This window comes from Puma concolor, chromosome B3, assembly GCF_028749965.1.
Source record: "Puma concolor isolate L17-30 chromosome B3, mPumCon1.1.hap2, whole genome shotgun sequence".
Taxonomy (NCBI): Eukaryota; Metazoa; Chordata; class Mammalia; order Carnivora; family Felidae; genus Puma; species Puma concolor.
Genome location: NC_141672.1, coordinates 143,009,400 through 143,029,363, shown reverse-complemented (window position 1 = coordinate 143,029,363; position 19,964 = coordinate 143,009,400). Strand labels below are relative to the sequence as shown.

The following is a 19,964-nucleotide window of genomic DNA, read 5'->3' as shown; positions in this document are numbered from 1 at the left end:
TAAACAAACTGATATATGTATACAACAGAATAACTATTCAACAATAAAAAGGAATGAAACACTGACAGAGGCTACAACATAGATGAACCTTGAAAACATTATTATGCTAAATGAAAGAAACCGTACACAAAAGATCATATATTGTATGATTCCAATTGTATGAATTGTCTAGAAAAGGTAAATCTGTGGAGACAGTAGATTAGTGGTTGCCTGAGCCTGGGGTTGGGAATGTGAATTAACTAAAAAAGTGTGAGGGCACTCTCTCGGGTGTTCTCTCTCTCAAAAATAAACATTAAAAAATATTTTTAGAAAGGAGGCAGAAGGTGCCTGGGTGGCTCAGTAGGTTAAGGGTCGAATTCGGCTCAGGTCATGATATCACAGCATGAGTTCGAGCCCCATGTCAGACTCTGTGCTGACAGCTCAGAGCCTAGAGCCTGCTTCGGATTCTGTGTCTCCCTCTCTCTCTGCCCTTCCCCCACTCAAAAATAAATAAACATTAAAAAAAAAATTTTTTTGTTAATGTTTATTTATTTTTGAGACAGAGAGAGACAGAGCATGAATGGGGGAGGGCCAGAGAGAGGGAGACACAGAATCTGAAGCAGGCTCCAGGCTCCGAGCCGTCAGCACAGAGCCCCATGCGGGGCTCGAACCCACAGACCGTGAGATCATGGCCTGAGCCAAGTCGGATGCTTACCCGACTGAGCCACCCAGGTGCCCCCCCAAAATTTTTTTTAATAAAAATGGGCGTGAGGGATTTTACAGGGTCATAAAAATGTTCTAAAACCGGATTATGGTGATGGTTGCACAACTAGGTAAACTTATGAAAAATTACTGAATTGTAAACTTAAAGTGGATGAATTTTACATAAACTATACTCCGTAAGTTTAAAAAATAGGTCTTTGAGGCCTAAAAGAAATAATACCCAAAAGACAAAAGAAAAAATATAAAATCCAAGATAAAACAGAAAACCAACAAACAAAAATAAAACAGTGAAAAGATGAAGAAATACAAAACTGGTTCTTTGATAGAAATCAATTAATATAGTAAGATAAACCTGAACAAAAAGAAGAGTGAACAGATACAGACAAGATAGAAGAACTTTAAAGTCTAGCTCCACATTACAGTCTTTAAATATCCTTTCCTACAAAAGGGACCCACAGCTCCTTGGAGAAATGCCTGATACCCATATGGATGGCACAAACAAAGCACAAGGCGAACCTTGGTAGGCAGTGCTCAGAGTCACGTCAGGACAACACATAAGCCAACTTGAAGGATCTAAATGGCCAAATACGGGTCAATTTGAGTAATGAATAATGAATATATCGAATTAAAAAGGTTAGTGGGTACACAACATTCAAAAAATACAGAGGTCGGGGCACCTGGGTGACTCAGTCGGTTAAGCATCTGACTTTTGATCTCAGGGTCATGAGGTAAAGCCTCACAAAGGGCACCACGCTGGGCGCCTACTTAAAAAATAATAATATATAAAACAAAAAAATATATACAAATAAACAAAGGAGGGGGGGGAGGCTTTTCTGACGGAAGAAAGCCAGCTAATAATGTAGAGGGAATGACAGAATTTTTTGTATTTTAGGGGTGCCTGGGTGTCTCAGTTGGTTAAGCGTCCAACTTTGGTTCAGGTCATGGTCTTGCAGTTCATGAGTCTGAGTCCCACATTGGGCTCTGCAGTGACAGCACAAAGCCTGCTTCGGATCCTCTGTCTCCCTCTCTCTGCCTCTCCTTGCACACGTGCTCCCTCTCAAAAATAAAACCATAAAAAAAACCATAAACAAAAAACAACATAAAAAAATTTTAAAAATGTTTTAATTCTACCATTTTGCAACTCCCAGTATAATTACTAATTAAGGCCAAGAATCATCAGTAGATGGGAAAACGAAAACCACTGGTGAAAGGCTGCTGAGGATTTTCACACCATCTCAAGTTATGAGCCCATAGATTACTTTCTAATTGCAAAAGGAAACATATATCTTTGCAAATGAAGAAAACTGATGGTTTTTGTCCTAACCAAATGACTTAGCATCACCACTAGGAAGACAGCCTAATATCATGAGCCTTCTGCTATTTTGACACCACAGAACAGTTGGCAAACTACAGCCTGTGGGCCAAATCTAGCTCACTGCCCATTTCCGTATAGCCCTTGAGCGAAGACTGACTTCTACATTTTTAAATTGTTGAGGGAAAAAAAAAAACAAAGGAAGACTATTTCATGACACATGAAAATTAAATTTCAAATGTCAGTGCCCATACAGTTTCATTAGAACACAGCCACACATTCATTTTTGTCTCTCTTGTTACAACAGTAGCGCTGAGTAGTGGTAACAGAGACCATATGGCCTATAAACTCTAAAATAAAATACTACCTGGCCCTTTACACAAAGTTTACTGACCTCCTACAAGAGAAACTATACAACATCACTTATGAAATAGTCCTGCCAAAAATGTTGAGTATCTCATCATGAGGAAACTATAGGACAAATCCAACAATGCGAGACACAAGACAATTGGGCTGGATGCTTCAAAAAATGCAATTAAAAGATACTAATCCTATTCTTTCCTTTTAATGTTTATTTATCTTAGAGAAACAGAGAGGGCAGGGGGAGAGGAAGACAGAGTCGGAAGCAGGCTCCAGGCTCTGAGCTGTCAGCACAGAGCTCAACGCGGGGCTCAAACTCACAAACCGTGAGATATGGCCTGAGGTGAAGTCAGACTTCCAACTGACTGAGCCACCCAGATGCCCCAATACTAATCCTTATTCTTAGGAAACACATGTGGAAGTATTCAGGCACTAAATTGGACTTCTACTTTTAAATGATTCAGAAAAATAATATATGTCAGAGAGATAAGGTAAATGTGGCAAAATATTTTTTTTTTTTTAACGTTTATTTATTTTTTTTGAGACAGAGAGAGACAAAGCATGAACGGGGGAGGGTCAGAGAGAGGGAGACACAGAATCTCAAACAGGCTCCAGGCTCTGAGCAGTCAGCACAGAGCCCGACGCAGGGCTCGAACTCACGGACCCGCGAGATCATGACCCAGGCCGAAGTCGGCCGCCTAACCGACTGAGCCACCCAGGCGCCCCCAAAATATTTAAAAACTGGTGAATCTAGAGTTGCCTGGGTGGCTCAGTCAGTTAAGTGTCTGACTCTTGATTTTGGTTCTCAGGTCATAAACTCGCAGTTTGTGAGATCGAGCCCCACATGGGGCTCTTTACGGATAGCATGCAGCCTGCCTGGGATTCTCTCTCTCTCTCTCTCTCTCTCTGACCCTCCCTCTGCTTGCACACTCTCTCTCTCAAAATAAGTAAACATTTAAAAAAAACAAAAAAAAAAACCCCAGCTGAACCTAAGTGAAGGGTATATAGGTGCTCATTGTGCTACAGCGTTTCAACTTTTCTGTGGGTTAAAATTTTCAAAATAAAATGGAGGAAAAAAGAGGTCCTTTATCTGTATATTACTTTTCTTTCAGAAGAGCTCAAAACACCTCTATTATTATCTTATTACTTCATAATTATTTAATGACAAATGACTTAGTTTCACAAAATCCCATAAACGCACTACTAGAAACAGGCAATATCCCAATTCTTAAATGGGGAAGCAGAGGTCAAGGTTGAAGCTCACAAAAGACAATGATAGAGTTAGGATTAAATGTTAAGTTTCCTGTTGAACAGTATTTTTTTTCTTTTTCCTTATTTTTTTGAGAGGGGGAGCAAGTGAGCAAGCAGCAGAGAGACAGAATCCCATGGCAGGGAGGCGGGGGAGGGAGGGAGAGGGAAGGAGGGGGGGAGGGGGGGGAGAGAGAGAGAGAGAGAGAGAGAGAGAGAGAGACAGAGACAGAGAGAGAGAGAGAGAGAGAGAGAGAGAGAGAGAGAGAGAAGCAGGGCTTGAGCTCGCCCAATGTGGGGCTCAAACTCCCAAACAGTGAGGTCATAATCTGAGGTGAAGTCAGATGCTTAACTGACTGACCCACCCAGGCATTGCTTTTTTTTCTTTTTCAAACATTAGAATATTGAAGGTTTGGATTTAAAATAGAACTTGCTTAAGAATGGGATGACGTCATATATTTTCTACTTTCAAAGTAAAAGGCATCCTCTAGATTAAGGGTCATTCTACAATGCTTCCACTTTTTCCCTGTCATTAACTAGCTTGAATTAAGTGGCTTGAATTCAAACACCCTGTTTCATAAAGAGATCCCTGGATCACCTGAAGAGTTTAGGGCTACCTTGAAGTGTTTCAGGAGTTCTCTGCCTAGTTCACAGTCCAATTTGATGGCAAACACAATATGTAGAATAACGGTGCCTTCCACATGACGAAGTTCACCTGCTGGCACAGTAACAAGATCCAACAGCCTAAAAGATTCAACAGAAAGGTATGAGCTACGGTTTGAACAAGAGACAATCATGCACATCCTCAGATGAACAAGTAGACCCAACTCAAGCCGAACCTGTACCATCACTGGAGGCAGGGAGTTAAGTATAAATTCTACTGCCTCGTTCCTTGCCCCTTTGTAACACAACTTCCTGAAAGAACTGTCTACTGTCATTAATTCCACTTCTTTACCATTTCCCAGTTAAATCTAATTCAATTAGGCTTCTGTCCCCTCCCTACCCACTCCCCTCAATGCCATTTGACTATTCTTTTTTTTTTTTTTTTTTAATTTTTTTAATGTTTCTTACTTTTGAGAGAGAGAGGGAGCATAAGCAGGAGAGGGGCAGAGACAGAGGGAGACACAGAATCCAAAGCAGGTTCCAGGTTCTGAACTGTCAAGCACAGAGCCTGACGTGGGGCTTGAACCCACAAACCCTGAGATCATGACCTGAGCCAAAGTCGGATGTTCAACTGACTAAGCCACCCAGGTGCCCCCCGCATTTGACTATTCTTGCAAGGCTTACAAATGACCTCTATGCTGCCAAAACCAATAATCAAGTCCCATCTTAATTAACAGCTCAGCAGATATGATACAAATGACCACTTCTTTCTTGAAAAACTCTTCTCCTCTGGGTCATTGTCACTGAACTCTTCCCCCCAATTTTTTTTTTTTTTTTTGGCTGGCTCACCTCCCTTTAAGTGGTGGAATGCCTCTGAGCTCAGTCTTGTGTTTCTCTTTCTTCATAATTTCCCTAAGGAACCCCATCCAGTCCCATGGTTTTAGTTCTTTCCCAGTCTCTTATCTCCAGTCCTGACCTCTCCCTACTCCAGACTGTCTACTCAATACCTCCATATGGGATGCTAATATACATCTCAAACTTAACATGGTTAGGACGTGCGGGCGATCTGTCTGCAACATCTGTCACCCCACTGATCGCCAGGGTTGATTCGGCTGATCTGGCTGGCTAGGCGGGTGTCCCTTTCCTCCCTCACCGCTCTATGTGCATCCCTCCCGAAGCTGTGTGCTCTGTCAAAGAGGATGAGCTTCCCCGATAGAGGAGAACTGTTCTTCAGTCAAGGGTATACGAGTAGCTGCGCTCCCCTGCTAGAACCTCCAAACAAGCTCTCAAACTTCACATGGTTAAAACTGAGCTTATTTTGTGCAACACCTGCTTTTCTGTCAGTCTTTCCTAACTCAGTGTATAAGACCATCTTTAGAGACACCTGGCTGGTTCAGTCAGAACACACAGCTCTTGATCTCGGGGTCATGAGTTCTAGCCCCACAGTGGGCATTGAGCCTACCTAAAATTAAAAAAAGAGAGACAAGGGGCGCCTGGGTGGCGCAGTCGGTTAAGCGTCCGACTTCAGCCAGGTCACGATCTCGCGGTCCGGGAGTTCGAGCCCCGCGTCAGGCTCTGGGCTGATGGCTCAGAGCCTGGAGCCTGTTTCCGATTCTGTGTCTCCCTCTCTCTGTGCCCCTCCCCCGTTCATGCTCTGTCTCTCTCTGTCCCAAAAATAAATAAACGTTGAAAAAAAAAAAAAATTAAAAAAAAAAAAAAAAAAAAAAAAGAGAGACAAGAAAGAAAAGACCATCTTCTTATCAATTGTGCAAGCCAAATAACAAAAGTTACCCTAGAGTAGTAGAAGCAGTAGGCCGCAACAGGATTAACAGCATGAGCTCTGTGGCCAAACTGCCTGGACTGAAATTCCAGCTCCATTTTATAGCTATGTTGGGATAGTCCTTCATTTCCCCGTGCCTCAGTTTACACATGCATAAAGCTGAGGCAAATAGGGTTGTTGTGAGGTTTAAAGTGCTTAGAACACCTGACACAGGGTAAGCACTCTACAAATGTTTGCTTTAAAAAAAAACAAAAAAAACAAAACCCTCTTTTTCAAAATGCCATGCTGCATCTTGCATTTGTACTCACTAGTCACTATCCCACTAAAAATGTTCTTTTCCCTGATCTACATATCGTGGCTCTTCCCATCCAAGATTCGGTTAAAATAACACCCTCTCCAAGAGGTTTTCCTTGACCACTGAACCTAAAATAGCTACCCTGTCACTATCAGACCATCTATTTAAATTATCTGCATAGCATCTTCTAATATTTTTCTTATTTATTTTCTGTTCTCTTCTCACAGTATTTAAACTCCTTGAGGAGCAGGGACCTTGTCTGACTAGTTCATCACTGTAGTCCCAGGGCCGTACAGCTCCCGGTACAGAGCACTTGATAAACAGTTTATAAACTTACAACTTACAGAATAATTACCACTATTCTCCTGGAAAAGCTACAAATGAAAGAGTAGAAGAGCTGCTCAGCAGCTAAAAGAGGGCCAGGGAAGTTCTCTGCTGAGGTGAAGGCAGGGACTGAGAGGTTAAGTAACAATGAAGTAAAACACATAAGAAGATGCCTTGCAAAAATGATTTTATTTCAATACTGTATTACTCACTCATCACCACTCTGTTCCTCATTGTGCTGCTTATCTAGCTCATTGAAGAAAGTTATGATTCCTTCCAAAGCCTTCTTTCTGTTTCCCTGGAAAAAAAAAAAGGTACAAAATTAGGTAAGGTCTCCCTATAAAGGCCAAGATCACCAAGCTGAACTTAAAATACTTTTTCAGCTTAGAGTATTCTTGAGTATGAATTTAAACAGAGAAATGACAACCTCAAGTCACAGTTAGCATTTACAGAACATTTTTTCATGTTGAACTTGGGTTTGAGGGGCGCCTGGGTGGCTCAGTCAGTTAAGCATCTGACTTCATTTCCATTCATGATCTCACAGCCTGTGAGTTTGAGCCCCGCCATCAGGCTCTGTGCTGACAGCTCAGAGCCGGGAGCCTGTTTTGGATTCTGTGTCTCCCTCTCTCTCTGCCCCTCCCCCACTCTGTCTGTCTCTCAAAAATAAACATTAAAAAATAAAAAAAAAAAAAAAATCCGGTTTGAAACAGATGTTATTAGATGATGGTATTAGACTTCAGTTAAGGGACCACTAGTCCACCCTTCATGAGATTTTTACCCCCTTTACTACTACACACACATACCAAATGTGGTAGTACAAGAATAACAGGTGTTTTCCTTGGCTGAAGAGCCTGACCCTTTTACTAATCATATCATCATATGAAATGAAAGCATCTATGCCCTAGTATGTAAACCAGGAGTAGGAGTAAACTGAATGCTCTTAACTGACCATCCCACTAGAGTTTAAAAAGAAAAAAAATACTTTTTTATGTGTACCTTTGAGGAGAAAACCAGAAGCTGATAGACCAAGGGTGGTATTTCTTGAAGATTCAACTTGGAGAACATCCTCAACACTTTCTCTGTCACAAATTCCACCTCTTCTGCAGCCAAAGGGACATCCCTGTGGATCAAAGACTCTGAAGGCCAAAGCTATGGCCTTATTTGGGAGATTAGAATATCATATTAGAATTAGAATATTGTAACTGCCCTTTGGTTTTTCTGTAACAGAGAACCTTAAAGGGAACCAAAAACCTTACATAAGGGAAGTTATCTCAGAAAAAAAAAATCAGGGTCGCCTGGGTGACTCAGCCGGTTGAGTGTCTGATTTCTTGATTTTTGGCTCAGGTCATGATTTCATGGTTTGTGAGTTCAAGTCCCACGTCGGGCTCTGCACTGACAGCATGGATGGATCCTGCTTGGGATTCTCTTTTTTTCTCTCTCTCTCGCTGCCCCTCCCCTGCCTGCTCGCACACTCTCTCTCAAAATAAATAAAATATTAAGAGAAGAAAATCACAGTTTTTGTTTTTTGAGAGAGACAGAGTGAGAGCTGGGGAGAAGGGCAGAGGGAGAGAGAGAATCTTAAGTAGGCTCCACACTCACTGCAGTGCCTGATGTGGGGCTCAATCCCACAACCCTGGGATCGTCAATGACCCGAGCCGAAATCAAGAGTCGGATGCTCAACTGACTGAGCTACCCATGTGCCCCCAAAAATATTTTAAATAAGCAATTAAAGGGGAAAAATTAGAGGGGAAAAATCCTGTAACAGAAAACAAAGTTACCATTACTCTTATTCAGGGGAAAGTGGTGCTTGAACTTGCTAAATTTCAATTTCTAGCAGGCCAAGTTCACACAGCAGGGCAGGCATAAAAAGGAAATAAAGATGCTTACTTGAACATAGAAGTGAGCTGGATTACATACTGCTGATCCCATCTGGTTAAAGAAAATGACAAAGAATATGAAAGTTTATCTCATCTTCACTTATTTGCATATTCCTTTGTAAAATTAATGAGGGAAAAATTAAGGCCATTTCTAGTTTGATTTGGTACCACTGGGAAATGAGATCAAAGAATCAATGAAATAACAGCTTTTAACCTATGAGATTAGCAAAATCGAAGTCTGATGACATTCAATGCTGGGAAGATTTGGGGAAACAAATGGTCTCCACGTATGATTTTAGAGAGTGTACACTGATAGAACCCTTCTGGGAAGATAAGCTGGCAATACTTATCAAGTTTAAAAATGCACATAAGCACAGACCCACCCAAATTAGTATTAGAAATCTATCCCAAGTACATGCTTACAAAAGGTCACCTAGATATATAAGGATGTTCATTGCAAACACTTTTTATAATAGCAAAAAACCAAATAACCATATATTATTTATTAGAAAAAAATATTCTTAACAATTGGAGACTAGCCAAATACAACAGAATAGTATGGAACTATTAAAAGGGATGACGTAGAGTCATATATTCTGACATGAACAGATGCAGTAAATGAAAAAATGCAAGGTATATTGTGATGTATATTGAATAAACTCCAGTGTAATTAAAATCAAATAAACATATAGGCACACATGTGCTGATACATACTTAAAATCATGTATATTTTAGGGATCTTATGTAAGGAACCATAAAAGCTGTTATTTTTGATTTAGATAATCTTGGGTGTTCGCTTCTGGTTCTTTTCAATGTACCCAAACATAATCATTGTATTACATAACTTTGTATTCTCTATATGGTAAGGATTTTTTGATTGATGGTTTTATATATTTTACTTCAAATGGGTCTAAATTTCATGGAGTTTCTCTACCTTAGCTTACACAGGTTACTTACCATAACTTAAATTTTTCTATTATACTATGTTTAAGTTGGTCACAAATTTCTGTGGTGAACATGTCTACGTATGAGAATTTTCTTATTATGTTGGAGTCTTTCCTTAGGGTGGATTCCCCTATTTCTGGCTTAAAGGTACAACATCATTATGTATCCCACTCACTCAAAAAAACATAAAAGATATAGCAGAAGGGTGACCTCTCAGCCTTAAGGACCTTGGGACTCCAAGTAATGCTAGAAGACAACACTGCTCTGTTAAGATGAAGAGTCAAATAAACTATATGTAGTTTAGAACAGAAAATATAGTAACTAATCTCTCAAAAATTCATTGCAAACTAAATGGTTTTACATTATAAGCAATTTACATTATAAGCAAAAACACAGACCAAAAACTTAGTGATAAAAATTCCTGACATCAACAGTAATCCTTTTTTTGGCCACATGCATGTCTGAGAAAGTGCTACACGTTAATGAGAAAGACTCACCTGCCAGAACACAGGGTGTTAATCAGTTGCTTCTTACATTCTTCCCCACTTAGTTCACCTAGAAATGAAAAATATACTGAGATAAATTTGATTAAGTGACTACAGAAAAGGCCACTAAAATTGGGAAAAAAAATTACCTTTTCCATAAGCCACATTTTCCTTTTTGGCAGCAAGGGTAGTGAGAATAATGGGTAATAACTCCAAAGATTTTCCATTCTTTAGCCTGCCCTCCTTGATAACACTAACAAACTCACTGGCTAATTCAACCAGTAATGGTCCTGGAAAATTGTGAACCTAAAAATTCATGAGACAAAGAAAATGTTAAGCAGAAATCTAAATGTTTGGTCTCTCCAAGAAATAAAGTCTTTTGCTGAATAGAACTGGCACTGAAACCCAGAACTGGTCCTATAAGGGATCCAGGAAATCATTCTGCTCTGGTACAAAACTTTTGATCATAAAAGATTTCAAAGGTCAGAATCCTCCATCAGTTCTCCAATGTTTTCAAATACACCAACTCTTCAAAGATATCAGATGCCCACCATATCAGAAATTAACATAAACATGGGTTTATGGACCATCCATCAACTTCTGTTTTTTAATAGTAGTTCTTATTCGTAAGTAGGAACTATGCTAGGTTTGGCACATTAAAGTTTCCCTTCCTTCAACAAATTACAACCCCCCCCCCCTCCAAATTTACCCTCTTACCTCCACCATTAGTAATCCTAAAATCTCAGATGCTACTTCTTTCTGCAAATCCCCTGACTCCACCAACTGGATTGAGCGAATGTATATCTTAAGCCTCCTAAGAGCTCCAGCTTCCTCAGAGCAGGGGGAACCTTATTGTTTTAAATGAATAGCACAGAAACAAAGAAAGAAGAAAGTTGAAGGGCAAACAGGAAAAACAGCACTATAGTTTAATAAAGAAGCAGAATTATCAATTTACTGATTACCATTGTGTTTAGAGCAGCAATATTTAAGAGCTTTACAAAAGTATTTAATTTAGGTGGATGACTGAAATGTCATCTTTTCTTCTTCCACCTATGTCACTGATTTTTAAAATAAGTTCATAGTGCAGAAAGAGAAATACCTTCTAAAATATCTTAGAGCCTTTTTTGGGCCCAGTAACCCAAATTAAATGTCTTTAACATATTCCACTTTAAAACATCATCACTGAGGGGCGCCTGGGTGGCTGAGGCAGTTGAGCATCTGACTTCAGCTCAGGTCACGATCTCGAGGTCTGTGGGTTCGACCCCCACGTTGGGCTCTGTGCTGACAGCTCAGAGCCTGGAGCCTGCTTTGGATTCTGTGTCTCCCTCTCTCTATGCCCCTCCCCCGCTCATGCTCGGTCTTTCTGTCAAAAATAAACAAACATTAAAAAAATTTTTTTAAAAATCACTGAATAATGTCAGTGGGAATGGCAGAAAAATAAAGACCTCAGAAATCCTTTCCTCCATAAAAGCAGTAAAAACACTGATAAAAATAATGAAAATCAACTTGTTCACAACTCTGAAAATTAATCAAAGGCTTGCAAAAATCCAGGGAGTGTTTACTTAAGAAAAACAGCTGAATCTCAGTAAGAACAAGTTTTGTGGTATTTTAACATGCCCTCAACTCCCATAGCACCACCCCCCCCCACCCCCGCAAGCTCAGGTAGTCTTTAAAACCAATAGCCCCACAGTCCTGGTAAAAGCCAACAGCCTAGCAGCCCCTGGGGGGGGACAGAATATGGTTGAAACACCTCCAAAGCCCAATTCCCAGATAAGAACTGTCATTTGACCAGTCTGGCTGTTCCCTAAAAATTTTCATTACCAAGCTTTGTCTTTTTTTTTTTTTTTGAAAGTAAACTCTACCCGCGACATGGGGCTTGAACTCATGACCCCAAGATCAAGTCACATGCCCTACTGACTGAGCCAGCCAGCTACCCCAAGGTTTGTCTTTATTTGACCTTTGAATTCGTTCAGTGCAAAAGGCCATTTTTACCCAGGACATCTGTCTAAATCAGTTGCAACTGATTACTATTTTAGATGCTTTGAGGCAGCAATAATAGTTAGGCATGCAAGAAGCTGACCAAAAAACTTAAAAGGAAATCCTGGAGAATATGCGCATAGGGGGCTTTGAAACATTCTGATGTATCCCAAGGAATCTAGTAAGCCATGCAAATACACTCAGGGCTATGCACATGCACAGGGAGTGTACATGGCAAAGCAAGACCCAAAAAGACCTTAAACTCTCCCCTCTGGCTGACTGTGAGGCTCTGCACAAGTAGAAAGACTAAACAGGAGTTATAAAACACTTGAGCTCTGAAGGTGTACCTCCAACATCACAGGGCTCCTCAGCAAAGGCTGGGAAACTCAATGGTTCCAGGCATTTAAGGAAATCTTTGCCCAATCAATCATTAGCTAACTGCAAAGCTAACCAAACAGACTTCAGTTGGCCATACCCAACAGTGCCCATACACAACAATTAATATTTTATATTAGTTCAGAGGAGCCACCATAAAGACAAAAGGAATATCAGAACAGCAAAAACATATCTGGAAGAGGAGACTGGTATCTCATTTCCAGAGTTCCCACAAAATATCACTTAAAATGTCCCAAGAGTATGGCCCATATCCAGGAAAAAAGAGAATCAATTAAAAACTGTCCCTGAGAGAGCCTAGATGTTAGATTACTAGACAAAGATTTTAAATCAGCAGGACAGGCACCTGGGTGGCTCAGTCAGTTGAATGTCTCTTGATTTTGGCTCAGGTCATGAATCCAGGGTCATGGGAACGAGCCCTACGTCAGGCTCCTCACTGAGCGTGGAGTCTGCTTAGGATTCTCTCTCCCTCCCTCTCTCTCTGCTCTCCCCCCTGCCTCTCTCCCCTGCTTGAGCACTCTTGGACTTAAAAAAAAGTTTTAAGTTTTTAAAAAAATGTCTTTAAAGTTTTTTTTGAGAGAGAGCAAGAAAGGGAAGGGCAGAAAGAGAAGGGTAGAGAGAGAGAATTCCAAGTAGGCTCCACACCATCAGCACAGATCCCAACATGAGGCTCAAACTCACAAACTGTGAGATCACGACCCAAGCTGAAATCAAGAGTCAGACACTTAACTGACTGAGCCACCCAGGTGTCCCCAGAAAAGGATTTTAAATCAGCTGTTTCCAATATGTTCAAAGAAAAGGAAACCATACCTAAAGAACTAAAGGAAAATATTAAGAACAATGTCTTGCCAAATACTGAGTATCAAAAAAGAGACAGAAACTGTAAATAAGTAAATAAAAATTCTGAAATTGAAAAGTACAATAACTGACCTGAAAAATCCACAATAAGGTCTCAGCAGATCTGACCAGGAAGAATCAGAGAACTTAAAAATAGGACAACTGAGGGGGCACCTGGGTAGCTCAGTCAGTTGAGTGTCTGACTTCAGCTCAAGTCATGATCTCACAGTCTGTGAGTTCAAGCCCCGCATTGGGCTCTGTGCTGTGAGTTCAGAACCTGGAGCCTTCTTCAGATTCTGTCTCCCTCTCTCTCTGCCCCTCCCACTCACACTCTGTCTCTCAAAATATGAATAAACGTTAAAAAAAATTTTTTTTAATTGGGCAACTGAGATTATCCAGTCTGAAGGACAGAAAGAAAAAGAAGAAAAATGAACACAGCCTCAGAGACCTGTGGGATATCATGAGTGCTAACACAAGACATAATCAAAGTCCCAAGAGAAAGACAGAAAGGGCTGAAGAGAAGAAATAATAGCCTAAAACTTCCCAATTTTAACAAAGACTAATTTACACATTTAAGCAGCTCAATAAATTCCAGTAGGATAAACCCAAGAGAACCACAGGTAGACATCCCATAACAAACAGCTGAAATCAAAGACTCTTCCTCATAACAAAGGCCATCTGTGGAAAACCCATAACAATCATATCCAACTACTAAAGATTGAAAGAATTTCCATAAAACATTAAAAATACAAGAATGTCCACTTTTGCCACCTCTATTCAACACAGTATTAGAATTCCAGAATAGTTAATGTACTTAGGGACACAGAAACGGTACACTTAAAAAAAAAAACAGCAAAGACAAAGAGAGAATCTTGAAAAAGCAACAAAAGAGAAGCAAGTCATCTGGAAGAGTATTCAATATAATTAACACCTGGTTTCTCATCAAAAAAACCAACCCTCCAACTCCCCCGCCCCCTCCCCTGCAACACTGAAAGGCAGAAGGAAAAAGGATAAGGGCACCTGGGCAGCTCAGTAGGTTAAGCATCCCACTTTGGCTCAGGTCATGATCTCATGCTTTGTAAATTCCAGCCCCACGTCGGGCTCTGTGCTGACAGCTCAGAGCCTGGAGCCTGCACCCGATTCTGTCTCTCCTTCTCTGTCTGCCCTCCCCTATTCAAGCTCTGTCACTCTCTTTCAAAAAGATACACATTAAAAAAAAAAATTAAAAAAAAAAAAAGGAAATGGGATAACACAAACTGCTGAAAGGGCTGTCCGACATTTCTACAACCAGAAAAACCACCCTTCAAAAATGAAGGAGAAATTAAGAATTCCCAGATTAAAAAAAAAAGAGAACTTGCTGCCAGAAGACTTGCTCAATGCTAAAGGGAATCCTTTAGGTTGAGATGAAGGACACTAGACAGTGACTTAAATCCACATGAGATAGCACCAGTAAACGTAACTACATAAGAAAATACAAAAGTAGTAGTAATTACTTTTTCTCCTGATTTATAAGACTTGTAGAAAGCAATAAATAGAAATCAGTGTTGATTGGGGTGCCAGGGTGGCTCAGTCGGTTGAATGTCTGAATCTTGATTTTGGCTCAGGTCATGATCCCAGGATCAAGCCCCATATCAGGCTGCTTGCTGAGCGTGGAGTCTGAGTTTCCCTCTCTCTCTCTCTCCGTCTCTCCCCCCTGCTCATGCGTGCTCTCTCTAAAAACAAACAGGGGTTTTGGGTGGCTTGGTCAGTTAAGCATCTGACTTTGGCTCAGGTCATGATCTCATCACTCTTCATGGGTTCGAGCTCTGCGTCAGGCAGGCTCTGTGACAGCTCAGAGCGTGGAGCCTGCTTCAGATTCTGTGTCTCCCTCTCTCTGTCCCTCCCTGCCTCTCAAAATTGAATAAATGTAAAAAAAAAAAAAAAAAAAAAAATTAAACAAACTTAAAATTTTTGTTGATGGGCAGAAATATGTAAAGATGAGTTTGTATCACAGTTATCACACACAGGAGGGAGAAAAAAGAAGCTATATAGAGAGCAAAGTGCTGTAAACTATTAAAACTAAGCTGGTATTAATCTGAACCAGACTGTTATAAATTAAGACATTAGTTATAATCTTCAGGGCAACCACTAAGAATGTAACTCAAAAACATAATAAAAAAGATGACAAAGGAATTAAAATGCTACACTAGAAATTATCTATTTAACACAAGACACATAAAGTTAAAAAAAGACCTAAAACAAAGAAAACAAATAGCAAAATAGCAGATGTAAACCCTACCTTATCAGTAACTACAGAAAAGGGATCAGACATTCTAATCAAAAGACAAAGATTGGCAGAATAAATTTTTTTTTAATTTTTTATTTATTTATTTTGAGACAGAGATGAGATGAAAAAGAAGAGAGAGAGAATGACTCGGGGAGGGTCTGAGAGAGAGGGAGACACAGAATCCAAAGCAGACTCCAGGCTCTGAGTTGTTAGCACACAGTCCAACGCGGGACTCGAACGTATAAACTATGAGATCATGACCTGAGCTGAAGTCAAAAGCTCAACCGACTGAGCCACTCAGGAGCCCCTGGCAGAATAAATTTTTAAAAATTCATTTATATACTGTCAACCAGAAACACAATTTAGACTTAAAAGACACATAATTTGAAAGTTAAAGAATGGATGGAAAAAGATATACCATGCAAATAGTAACCAAAAACTTGGATTGGCTATACAAATATTAGGAAAAAAAGACTTTTAAGGGGCACCTGGCTGGCTCACTTGGTTGAAGAATCATCTGATCTTGATTTCGGCTCCAGTCATGATGTCACAGTTTGTGAGATCAAGCCCTGTGTCCGGCTCTGCACTGACAGATTCTCTGACGGACTGATTCTCTTTCCCTCTCTCTCTGCCCCTCCCCCACTCATACTCTCTCACTCTCAAAATAAATACCTCAAAAATATCTCAAAAAATATATACACTATGCAAATAGTAACCAGAAACTTAGATTGGCCATACAAATATTAGTAAAAAAACACTTGGGGCGCCTAGGTGGCTCAGTCGGTTAAGTGTCCAACTCTTGATTTTGGCTCAGGTCGTGATCTCAAGAACCTCGGGGATTAAGCCCTACATCTAGCACTGTGCTGATGGCACAGAACCTGCTTGGGACTCACGCTCTTTCCCTCTCTCTCTCTGCCTCTCCCACGCATAAGCACACTCACTCTGTCTCTCAAAATAAAAAAAAAAAAACTTAAAGAAAAAAAGACTTTAAGGGGCACCTGGGTGGCTCAGTTGGTTAATGAGTTGTCCAACTCTTGATTTTGGGTCAGGTCATGATCTCACGATTTGTGAGATTGAGCCCCGGTCCAGCTCTGCTGACAGATTCACTGATGGACTGATTCTCTCTCTCCCTTTCTCTCTCTGCCCCTCCCCCACTTGCACACTCTCTCAAAATAAATAAACTTAAAAAAAAACACATTTTAAGGGAAAGACTATTACTGGAGACAAAGGACATTTTATAATGATGAAAGGGTCAATCCATCATCAAGATACGTACAATTATAAATATATAAGCATCTAACAAAAGAACTCCAAAATATACAATGGAAAAACCAAAACAACTGAAGGGAGAAATGGACAATTCAACAAATGAAAACTTCAATACCCTACTTTCAATGGATAGAACAATTAGAAGATAATCAAGGAAATAGACATAAACACACTAAATCTGACATCTATAGAACGCTACGTCCAACAACAAAAGACACAATTTTCTCAAGTGCACATAGAACATTCTCCAGGATAAACAACATATCAGGCCATAAAAAAAATTCTGAGTAATTTAAAAAGGACTGTAATCATACCATTTATGATCTGTGATGACAGTGGAATGAAACTAGAAATCAATTAACAGAAGGAAATCTAAGCAATTCACACATATATGAAAATTAACACAGTCATAAATACCAATGTGTCAAATGAAGAAACACAAGAAGTTAGAAAGTACCTTGAGATGAAAGAAAGCAAAAACACAGCATTGCAAAAGTTATGGAAAGCAGCTAAAGCAGTGCTTAGAGGAAAATCTATACTTGTAAATGCCTTTATTAAAAAAAGAACAACAACATGGGGCACCTGGGTGGTGCAGTCGGTTAAGCGTCCGACTTCAGCCAGGTCACGATCTCGCGGTCCGGGAGTTCGAGCCCCGCGTCGGGCTCTGGGCTGATAGCTCAGAGCCTGGAGCCTGTTTCCGATTCTGTGTCTCCCTCTCTCTCTGCCCCTCCCCCGTTCATGCTCTGTCTCTCTCTGTCCCAAAAATAAATAAACGTTGAAAAAAAAAAAATTTTTTTTTTAAATTTAAAAAAAAAAAAAAGAACAAAAAAGATAAATCAATAACCTAATCTTCCACCATTAGAAACTATAAAAAGAGCAAACTAAACCTAAAGCAAGTGAAAAGAATATAAGAGTAAAATCAGACCTAAATGAAATAAGGCATAGAGGAATACAGAAAAATCAAGGAAACCATTATCTTTTTCTTTGAAAAGATAAAAAAAAAATGGAAAAATCTTGAGTGACCAAGGGAAAAAGGAGAAGGTTCAAGTTATTAAATCAGCAATGAAAGAGGAGTGTTACTACCGATCTTACAGAAACAAAAAGGATTATAAAGAAATACTATAAAATTAGAGAACTTAGATGAAATGGATAAATTGCTAGACAGACACAAACCAGCAAAATTAATTCAATGAAATATAGAAAATCTCAACAGACCTATAATGGGATTGAATTAGCAGCCAAAACACTTCCCACAAAGAAAAGCCCAGAACTGGATGGCTTCACTGGTGAATTCACCAAATGTTTAAAGAATTAACTCCAATATTTTGGAAATTCTTCCAAAATGCAGAAGACGAGGGAACATTTCCCAACTCTTTCTATAAAGCCAGGATTCCAAAACCAAAGACATCATTAAAAAACAGATCAGGGGCACCTGGGTGGCTCACTCGGTTGAGCAACCGACTTCGGCTCAGGGCATGATCTCATGGTTTGTGAGTTCGAGCCCCACAATGGGCTCTGTGCTGACAGCTCAGAGCCTGGAGCCTGCTTCGGATTCTGCCCCTCCCCCTCTCATGCTCTGTCTGTCTGTCTGACTGTCTGTCTCTCTGTCAAAAGTAAATAAACATTAAGAAAAGTTTAAAAAAAAAAAAAACAGATCGGGGTGCCTGGATGGCTCTGTTGGTTGGCTTCAGACTTCTGCTCAGGTCATGTCACGGCTGGTGGGTTCAGGCCCCCGCATCCAGCTCTGTGCTGAGGGCTCGAAGCCTGGAGCCTGCTTCAGATTCTGTGCCTCTCTCTCTACCCCTTCCCCAGCTCGTGTGCTGCCTCTCAAAATAAGTAAATAAATAAATAAACAAACATTAAAATAAACATTAAAAATAAACAAACATTAAAAAAAAAAACAGATCAATATCCCTGTGACTACCAACACAAACATGCTCAACATTCAGCAAAATGAATCCAGCAACATATAAAAAGGATCATAAGCTATAACCAGGCAGGATTTACCAAGAATACAAGATTGGCTCAATGTATAATAATCAATGTAATATACCATATAAATAGAACAGCACAGAATAAAAATCACATATATCATCTCAGTAGACAAAAAAGCATCTGAAAAATCCAATACCCTTTCATGAGAAGAACATTCAACAAACTAGGAAAAGATGGGTACTTCCTTAACCTAATAAAGGGTATCTATGGAAAACCCACAACTAACTTCACACTCAATGATAAAAAAAAATTGAAAGATTTCACCCTGAGATCAGGAACAATATAAGGATGTCCATTTTCACAAGTGGGGCAGGGGCAGAGAGAGAATCCCAGGCAGGCTCCTTGCTGTCAGCACAGAGCCCAGCGTGGGGCTTGATCCCACTGACTGTGGGATCATGACTTGAGCCAAGATCAAAAGTCGGACGCTTAACCAACTGAGCCACCCAGGCGCCCTGAGAGACTGCAGCTTTAGTTGATTTTGTAAAATTCCCAAAGTCTCAGTGGTGCTTTAAACAGTAAGAAAAGCATCAATATGGGCCATAAGTAAACAAATCTACCAATGTACTCGGAGATAGAAGAGCATTAGTTTTTATTACCTTTGAAGATAGCTCGCAGGAGCGCTCCAGCAGCTTTTCCTTTCACTGCCTGATTCTGAAGGAGATTAGCCAACTGTAATCAAAGAGAGAAAAAGCTACAAACCTCTGGCAACAATTTCTCTACCCAGTGACCTAAATTCCCAATATGAAGCACATTTATCTGTCAAGTTCATATCCTTCAGAGACTTTGGGTATCACGAATAACATTTATTAAGATAGAGCAGAGTAGATCTTAACATGATGCACAGCTGTCAAGACTGAAATTTGTTCATATATTCATTCTACAATTGTCTAAGTACAGTAGAAGTTACTAAAGAGAAAAGAGAGTGACACGGTACCTTTTTTTTTTTTTAATCAGTCTTGCCCCTTATGTAGAGAATGGTGGGGGGTTTATGAGTGAAATGATAGGTTAGAAGACTGTTCTAGAGTTCAAGTGAGAGATGATAGTGGCCTAGACCAAACAGCAGGGAAGATGTTACCGGTTGAACAGTGTCCCTCCTCAAATTCATGTTGGAGTTCCAAACCGTAGGACCTCAGAATGTGACCTTATTTGAAACTAGGGTTGTTGTAAATGTAATGAGTTGCAGGCATTAAGACTGGCGTTAATACAACAAACATCCTCCTAAGAAGGGGAATCTTGGACACAGAGACACATAAAAAGTGAGTGTGCCACGTGAAAATGGAAGCAGAGATCAAGCTA

At 40.1% G+C, this 19,964-nt stretch overlaps 1 protein-coding gene across 5 annotated transcripts in view; it reads right to left on the bottom strand.

Moving 5' to 3' along the window:
• FANCI (FA complementation group I) overlaps positions 1–19,964 on the bottom strand; it is a 103,902-nt gene that overhangs the window by 54,974 nt on the left and 28,964 nt on the right. For all 5 annotated transcript variants that reach the window (XM_086711559.1, XM_086711558.1, XM_086711557.1 and 2 more), the window contains exons 3-10: positions 19,265–19,337; positions 10,649–10,779; positions 10,081–10,237; positions 9,944–10,001; positions 8,512–8,553; positions 7,621–7,744; positions 6,837–6,922; positions 4,240–4,366 (exon numbers count right to left, since the gene is read on the bottom strand). In XM_086711559.1, the coding sequence (XP_086567685.1) occupies positions 4,240–4,366; positions 6,837–6,922; positions 7,621–7,744; positions 8,512–8,553; positions 9,944–10,001; positions 10,081–10,237; positions 10,649–10,779; positions 19,265–19,337 (798 nt within the window). The remainder of the gene's footprint in view (positions 1–4,239; positions 4,367–6,836; positions 6,923–7,620; positions 7,745–8,511; positions 8,554–9,943; positions 10,002–10,080; positions 10,238–10,648; positions 10,780–19,264; positions 19,338–19,964) is intronic.